Below are 8,229 nucleotides of genomic sequence, written 5' to 3' on the forward strand. Positions count from 1 at the left end.
TACTCCATTATTAGTCATCCAAATACTAGGAAGACGGCACGAGACAGCCCAACCCCCTTCTTCGGCATTATGATCTTTTCCACCAATATCAGTAGTACTTCACCTACTAGTTACCCTCGTTTCCACCTGTTAGAAACAAGTTGAAAAAAATCTATTGCATCCAATCAAATTATCAAAACATTTCAATATCCATTCTGCTTAGAAAGATGTACGTGTGTAATTATTGTCAGTGCTTTGTTCACTTGAAGAGTACAGTTCAGCTGTTTCTTCATGAAATCATTGACAGTTACCAGCAACTCAGCAAGTCAATAAGCATTATAGAGTCAGTTGGTTCGATGGGTAACTTTCTCAGAAGATTGCATTGTGGAGTAACTTTTATGAAGTGTACCATGCTTCTGGCCCAGTCCATGGTCTAGTGAACTGCTGAATGAAGTCAATGAACGAACACATGTAACCTTTAGGCCCTCACCCGTGAGATCGGGTATGGTTATGGAATCTGTCAATATCACAAATTCACAACTCACAAACACCATTATTTTATTGTGACAGGGGGTGCCAAAAAAGTGGACCTTTTTTTGGCTAGTACTAAACATGGCTCAAAATATCGCCGAGATATTCGATATCTCGTTGATATATCTCGATAAATTAGTACACCAATATCGATATTTTCGATATATATCTACCGAATATTGAATCTTTTTTTCCAAGATATATCGAAATTTTTGATATGAAATTTTATATTGCTGATATAATCGATATATATCGGTTGATTTTTTGACAATTTTTAAATATAAATCCGATATTTCTAATATATTTTCGATATATTTCTGATATTATATGTCCGATATATATGATATTTTAAATAGTTTGGACTGGTCACCAAAAAAACTAATATAACTGATATATATTGGTTTTTAGATACACCGATATATTAACCGATATCGAAATTTTGGGCCTCGGTCCTAAAAACACCTTGTTTCATGACTTTCATCATATCAAGAACATTATTGAGGAAGATGTGGGCTAGTCATTCTTTAATAATCCAATTCCTAATCATTTATCGTACTAAAACAGACATCTGTGCGGACTATATTATAGAAATATATCTAGCTAAGACATCACCACGCATACACTTTGTATGGTCCAGATTCATTCCATTAGCACCGAAAGCTACTTGCCTAAGCTTGTCTCGCTCAACAGGAGCGTACGCAAATTAGAACTCTTTAAAAAACAACAACTTCAACTTATTAGCTAAGACGCTAAGTAGTAATGGACCAGAGATTAAGCAAAAGATACAATACTTCCAAACCACCGAATACTTGAACGATTTCTAACCTAACAAAAAAAAAAAAAGAAACCTAGCGCGTCCAGTACTCCAGAAAGATTCCAAATCTATGGGCGTGGATAACAATAGGAACAGGTCATACTTTACACGTGTCATCACCTAATTAGTTAAACCATTGCAGGTAGTTTCCTTCACGGGTTCGTATTTTGCGTGATTAAGTCGGCATCCTTTTCCTATAAATCTAACCCTCTCCCACACCTTTTCTTCATTCATTCTTCATTACAATTCTTTCCTTTGCAAAACCAAAGCCTTTTTCCTCCCATTTGTTAAGGTAATAGCTAGTTTCCATTAGATTTTTTTTTAAAAAAATTCTAGCTAGCTAGTAAAATTTTATTGATTATTATTATTATTACAGATGCAGATATTCGTGAAAACTCTAACCGGAAAGACCATCACCTTAGAGGTGGAGAGCTCAGACACAATCGACAACGTTAAGGCCAAGATCCAGGATAAAGAAGGAATACCCCCAGACCAGCAACGTTTGATCTTTGCAGGGAAGCAACTTGAGGACGGGCGTACTCTTGCGGATTACAATATCCAAAAAGAGTCTACCCTTCACTTGGTTCTCCGTTTGAGGGGAGGCATGCAGATCTTCGTGAAGACTCTGACTGGAAAGACCATCACTTTGGAGGTGGAGAGTTCTGACACCATCGATAATGTTAAGGCCAAGATCCAGGACAAGGAAGGAATCCCACCAGACCAGCAGAGGTTGATCTTTGCTGGTAAGCAGTTGGAAGACGGTCGCACCCTGGCTGATTACAATATCCAGAAGGAGTCTACACTTCATCTGGTGTTGCGTCTCCGTGGTGGTATGCAGATCTTCGTGAAGACGTTGACTGGAAAGACTATTACTTTGGAGGTGGAGAGTTCCGACACCATCGACAACGTCAAGGCAAAGATTCAGGACAAGGAGGGTATTCCACCAGACCAGCAGAGGTTGATCTTTGCAGGGAAGCAATTGGAAGACGGTCGTACCCTTGCTGATTATAACATTCAGAAGGAATCTACCTTGCATTTGGTGTTGCGTCTTCGTGGTGGTATGCAGATTTTTGTCAAGACCCTGACTGGAAAGACCATCACCCTGGAGGTTGAGAGCTCGGATACAATTGATAATGTCAAGGCTAAGATCCAGGACAAGGAAGGTATTCCTCCAGACCAGCAAAGGTTGATTTTTGCAGGAAAGCAGTTGGAGGATGGTCGTACCCTTGCTGACTATAACATCCAGAAGGAGTCGACTCTCCATCTTGTCCTTCGTCTTCGTGGTGGATTTTGAAATTGTTGTTTGTGTTTTCAATGATCTGTGTTAGTGTCTGTGCAATGGCACTGTTTATGTTTCTGGTATGTTAAGTGTCTTTGGTTTGCAAGAACTTTGTTAGGCCCTAGCGCCTGTGAATAAAAATTGGTTCCTACCATATCATCTCTTGCCCTGCTATATTTATCTCTAAAATGCTGGAATTCAGTTCACCTTGATCATCTTGAGAAAATGTGAGGGGAATTGCTCTAGATATTAAACTAGAGTATACTGCAAAGCAGTGGGAGTTAGAAAAAAGAGTGCCACCTCAGCTTAGATCGTTCTCTCCGCTCACTACTAGATTAATGGAGAATCTGTGTAGAATTATAAGAATTTATAAGAATTTGAAATCTGTGGCACCAACAACAGTCACTTCTCGAATTATATTTCATTGTAAAACTTTCTCCACGACTTCGTAGTTAGTACTCGGTAGCAATTGAAAATCTTTCTAGGCGCATGTTTTTCCGATAATATTTCTATTTAGTGGTTATTTGGGTTCCGACTAGTTAGTGGTGATTAATGAGATGGTGTTTTTGTCAGCTATTCTGCCCTTAGTTGAGCTTGTGCATTGTAATATGTTATAACCTAGCAAAAAAAAAAAAAAAAAAAAAAAAAAAACTTGCAAAGATAACCTCTTGCTGCGGATTGAGATCCATGACTGAATAAACAAGCACACAAATTTGATTTGGCACAATGCATCATTACAATTTTAAGAATCTAGATCACATGATTTCTCTATAAGGTAATAGTTACATATAAATGAACTTGTGAAATGTATTTCACTTTTCTCACATGGTAAATAATTGCTTTGATCATTAGCTTGTATCTAGCAGTGGCCAAAAGATCAAGTGACGTTTTCAATTTGTCATGCTGTAAGCACTCTCTCTACTCTTTACTTCACTATGGAGAATCATGTTTGAGAATTACATGCATCCCATCGCCAGATTTGTCCCTCCTCGGTGCAAGCAAGGATGGTGCTGCATCGTATGGAAATGGAGACAAGGAGTTACAAGTTTTTTTAGTATTTACTGCATTGAGTTGTAATACTGAAAGAACTCTGTATACAAGGGTTCAACTAAAGCAACGGGGTCTTACCTTCCATCAAAAGACATGGCAGTTTGCCTAATTGGAGATTTAGAGTGTTGATTCGATAGCCTGAAATGTGTAGCAATTGTGTTATGCTGGATGGTGTATTCAACTCCCACACACAAAACCCAACTGCCCAAACACAGTAAAACTGTGGTGATATTGAGCAGAATGACACAACTGAGAAAAACAATTTGTACCTCGCTATAAGAGCTGGCGGGCTTGACTGGAGTTCCCATACGAAAATCTTGCCTTCCCTATTACCTAAAAAACACATTTGGCAATGGCCAAAACAGATATATGAAACTTAACAAATGCACCTCCTTGTGAGAAATCTGGAATCAAGACAAGAATCATCTGGAATTGATTAACAAGCGTAAGTTTATGGATATGCATCAGATAGACTATTGTAATGCACAAGCGTGAAGGTCGCACCAACCATGAATATACACAATCAGGCGCCCAAGCTGAGACTCAGTACCCAACTCTCTAAAGCCCTGGTTATGATAAATAACTCATTGCATATAAAAGCATTACACCCGGAACTTTACCTATTGCTGCTGCTTTGTAATGATAATCACACGAGAATTTGATGAACCAAATATCACATTCAGGAACAGGGTACTTTTGAAGGATATCAACTGAGCTCTACAAAGGAAAGGAAAGAAGACTCGTCAAAACTTGACTTGCATAACAATGTTTCAAACACAAAACAAGAGTTAATATGACATTACTAAAAGACTAACTTTTCATGGAAATTATGTTCTCAACTTGGCAGATCCCTGGACTTATTTTAAGGAGGGCTTATGTCAATTTCCAGTAGTGTCATCTCCCCATTAAAAATTTTTGTCCGTAAAAAATCCAATTGTATTACACAGGGCGTCCACAGCAAAACAAACTTTACAGAATTAGTTAAGAAAAACAACACATACAAATAAAATAGGTATAGAAGTTAACAATAATATTTTTACTCGGTTATGAATTACACATTAAGACCTATTATAAAACAACCCAAATACCCAAAAAAGAAGAAGAAGAAAGGTCTGTGTAAGAACAACACTTGAAAAGCTTAAACAAGAACCCGGATTAAATTCAAGTAACTTAACCTACTTACAACTGCATGATTACAGTCAGTCACTAGTCGTGTATATTAGAAAGATCTACAGTTAAAATCAATACAGAAAAACAATAAAGATGTGAGACATCTTTATCATAAGCCACTCTAAGCTTTGGGAAATGAATATCGCATTTTTTAGCATGCATAAAATAACATAATATCATTACTGGCATATTACCATTTGGTATGTTAGGTAACAAAGGTTCAAATCTTGCCTTTGACAAAGACATACAAAGAAAATAAGGACACAGAGCAGTTAATAGTTGTAACCTTATACAGAGTGAATTGCAAATTTATCAATATGCCTTTGTTGACGTGCTTTTTTTATAAGAGATGTGAGGGAAATTGGCAGGAATGTATAGTTAATTATACGATATTGAATATTACCTCCCCAGGACTTTGTTCCTTTGTCTTTGGCTCCCACAAGACGATTTCATTGTCCACACTCTGTATCATTCAACCGATGTACTATTCAGGATCTTATTTTTCTAGTTTGATTAAGCAAATCTTGCTAGGGGTAACGTCACAGTGCATAAAGACCATGGACACAAAATGATATTGAAAGGGTATCATCACAAACATCTCGATTCATTGTTCTTTCAAGTCACAAAAAGTACATTTCACAAATCTTCATAAACCAAAGGCCAATATTCAAGATATTCTTCACCTTTGATAGGATAAAATCACCGAGCCATCTATTGCAGTCAACATAATTAGAGTGGATCGAAGCTATCAATATCTGAAACATAAACAACACTTGAGTAAATTGAGGACGACACATGCTTATGTGGATGTAATAGATCTTTCATACTTACTGGGAATTGAACATATTTTGTGGGAAACTTTGATGGAAGATCTGTCCATGTAAAAGACTTCTCAACATATGTCCAGAACTCTGCAAGTAAGACAATGCTAGAATAAGGACACTATCAATCTACAAGTTTGCTCACATGCCATAGAATTTCGTGCATCAAAGTTGTGCACTAGAACCTAAAAGCAGACATTTAGATGAGCCATAGTGCAAAGATCATATCAAGTAAAATTCCAACAGTTCAAATCAATAGAATGAATCACTTATAAATACTTGTTGACTTTAGGGATTAAGATGAAAAACAAATAAATCTGAATGTCTGATGCACATTACTTTATAATTTATATGTCCCCACAATGTATAGTCAAGTTGGATAAACTCTTCAGATTGTCAGGGGAAGACATCATTCTCTCCAAAAAAAGCAAAGCACCATCCAAAACAAGTTGGCCCACCTTTCATCGACCAGATCTTGACAGTGTTGTCCATGCCACAACTTGCAATTCGATACATGTCCGAAGGATGGAAATCCTGCAATAGTAGATACCCCTTGAGCATCATTTTCATGTACCATAGCTGATAGATGCACAAAAATGGAAATATCTTACTAGCCTTACCACGCTTAAGACTTCGTTCCGGTGACCACCAGCGCCAGCAAATATTAGAATGCATATACCGGTATGTACATTCCATAGCCGAACAGATTCATCCTGTTTGAAACTCAATATACATCAGATTGAAAGAAATAAAGGTATCAAGATTTAAAACTCCGACAGATGAGCGTACTCACTTTGCTTGCAGAAACCACAAGGGACGGTTTCAGTGCTTGAGTTCTAACCTCATTGATAGAGTCCCCATGGCCAACAAAACTCTGCAAACACACATACAAGTACTGATATCACTTCAATAATAAATTTGATGTTATTACAATACAATCAGACCATATGGTACAAAATCTATTAATATTTTAACCATTTGCAGTTCCATAAAGTATAAGATCTTTTATGGGAAGAAAGAGAGAATTCCGTTGCTGGTTCGTTAGTCGTATTACTGTTTCTATCTGTAAATTCGATTCAGCAATAAAGAAAAACAATAATCTTACTGACTTTGGGTTAACTCAATTGGGTGTTAACTAGTTCAATAACAAACTAACAAAAACTAAAGGCGTGCTAAAGATACAGATAAATTGATGACAAAAGATCATGCTAACAAAATTGTATAATTGAGAAAAACGCATTTATATGTTTTAGTCATGCCCTCATCCTCCCCCTATTATGTAATCCAACTTAAAATCAATTCAAGCTAGAGGTGAGCCTACACCCTAGATGCTTAATTTCTGAGGACGAGACCATAAATGTCATACACACATAGTAAACTAAATGCTTATACAAAATGATATATAAATTGGGTAAAAATTCTTGCATTTGATCATAATAAAAACATAAATACCTTGTGTATTTTCTCGCTACCGGTATCAATAACACGCATAATACCATTAAGTCCACCGGCAACGAGTAACGGATTCCCTTCAGTACTACATGCCCAAGTCAAAGTATAAAACGACTCATCCTTCTGAACTATAAAAAAACATTAAACACAGTCAACAGCTCAAAAAAAAATAACAAAATGTGTAGTAATTACAAAAAAACTTACATCTTCATCAACATAAGACTGTAAAACAGCAATCACCCCACCATCAAGACACTGATAAACAGTCACCCGATGACCACCAACAGTGGCAAAGACGTTGAAATAACGAGAGTCAACGAAGTTGAAAGCGACAGCGTAGATGGGGCGTTTGCCTTCTTGGAGTCTGTTGGTAACTTTGTAGTCTTGTTTCTTTGTTGAGGTTAGCGATCCTATTACTGATTCACAGCCTAGAGCTGTTTTTGCAGCCATTTTTTATTATTATGGAAGCCAAATTAATTAATTGGGGCTCTATTTCTGGCATGAGTCACGCGTGGGCTTGGGCCTGACAACTAAGTATTTAGTGAAGTGGCGGATGGGCTTCAGTTTTGTTCTCTAATCGATATCTTTATCTACTATCTACTATCTATATATAAAACTTAGCTAAGCGAGAGAGAGGAGCTTGAGAAAAGAGAGATTTTGAGAGGGAGAGGGATGAATAATAGGAGAAGATGAGGACGGGACGCATTTAAACCAACCAAGAACATTTTGGGCCACATTTTCTCCCAAATGTTCATGTGACTAAAAGCTAGACCTTTAAAAGATGATTTTCTCTTTCCTATGTGGCACTCTAATATGAGAGTTAACATTTTCTCTATCCTATGTGGTACTCTAATATGAGAGTTAAGCATTTTCTCTATCCTATGTGGCACTCTAATATGAAATAGTATTTTCCAATAGCCTACAATCCCACATACATAGAACCTCTTTGAAGAATTTGAGTGTATTTCTAATTCTTATATTTGGAGAGTTTGAGTGTATTTCCAATTCTTATATATTTGATCAAATAAAAAAAAATTGCTAAAAAATAGGTGATTTGTATAAGGTAATTTCCTATTACGAATCAAACACTTTTAGTATTCTAATTCTTATATATATTTGATCAAATAAAAAAA

At 36.7% G+C, this 8,229-nt stretch overlaps 2 protein-coding genes across 3 annotated transcripts; one reads left to right on the forward strand and one right to left on the reverse strand.

The window, feature by feature from the left end:
- Nucleotides 1-1,173: 1,173 nt before the first annotated feature.
- On the forward strand, nt 1,174-2,757 carry LOC147477585 (polyubiquitin). The gene is made up of 2 exons (XM_086582342.1): nt 1,174-1,616; nt 1,701-2,757. Exon 2 carries the CDS (start codon nt 1,701-1,703, stop codon nt 2,616-2,618), a length of 918 nt encoding a protein of 305 aa, XP_086438468.1. The 5' UTR covers nt 1,174-1,616; the 3' UTR covers nt 2,619-2,757.
- Nucleotides 2,758-3,295: 538 nt separating this feature from the next.
- On the reverse strand, nt 3,296-7,598 carry FIE (Transducin/WD40 repeat-like superfamily protein). Of its 2 annotated transcripts, none has more exons than XM_086582340.1 (12): nt 7,301-7,598; nt 7,097-7,219; nt 6,438-6,518; nt 6,265-6,357; nt 6,103-6,178; nt 5,655-5,734; nt 5,507-5,578; nt 5,227-5,286; nt 4,274-4,370; nt 3,923-3,986; nt 3,732-3,791; nt 3,296-3,613 (listed from the first exon to the last, which is right to left on the reverse strand). In XM_086582340.1, exons 1-12 carry the CDS (start codon nt 7,544-7,546, stop codon nt 3,547-3,549), a joined length of 1,119 nt encoding a protein of 372 aa, XP_086438466.1. In that variant the 5' UTR covers nt 7,547-7,598; the 3' UTR covers nt 3,296-3,546. The 2 variants fall into 2 exon arrangements, with proteins under 2 accessions (XP_086438466.1, XP_086438467.1); XM_086582341.1 differs by having other exon boundaries at nt 7,097-7,181; nt 7,301-7,544.
- Between the last annotated feature and the right edge of the window lie 631 nt (nt 7,599-8,229).

Source organism: Coptis chinensis, chromosome 9 (genome assembly GCF_015680905.1).
Source record: "Coptis chinensis isolate HL-2020 chromosome 9, ASM1568090v1, whole genome shotgun sequence".
Taxonomy (NCBI): Eukaryota; Viridiplantae; Streptophyta; class Magnoliopsida; order Ranunculales; family Ranunculaceae; genus Coptis; species Coptis chinensis.

What these genes read in the sequence shown, in the direction of transcription:
- LOC147477585 (XM_086582342.1), top strand. Translation starts at nt 1,701, where the DNA reads ATGCAGATATTCGTGAAAACTCTAACCGGAAAGACCATCACCTTAGAG.
- FIE (XM_086582340.1), bottom strand. Translation starts at nt 7,546, where the DNA reads ATGGCTGCAAAAACAGCTCTAGGCTGTGAATCAGTAATAGGATCGCTA. An exon ending in AGTCTTATGTTGATGAAGAT is followed by an intron (nt 7,220 to 7,300) that starts GTAAGTTTTTTT and finishes TTTATAGTTCAG; the next exon opens with AAGGATGAGTCGTTTTATAC. An exon ending in TTGTGGTTTCTGCAAGCAAA is followed by an intron (nt 6,358 to 6,437) that starts GTGAGTACGCTC and finishes AGTTTCAAACAG; the next exon opens with GATGAATCTGTTCGGCTATG.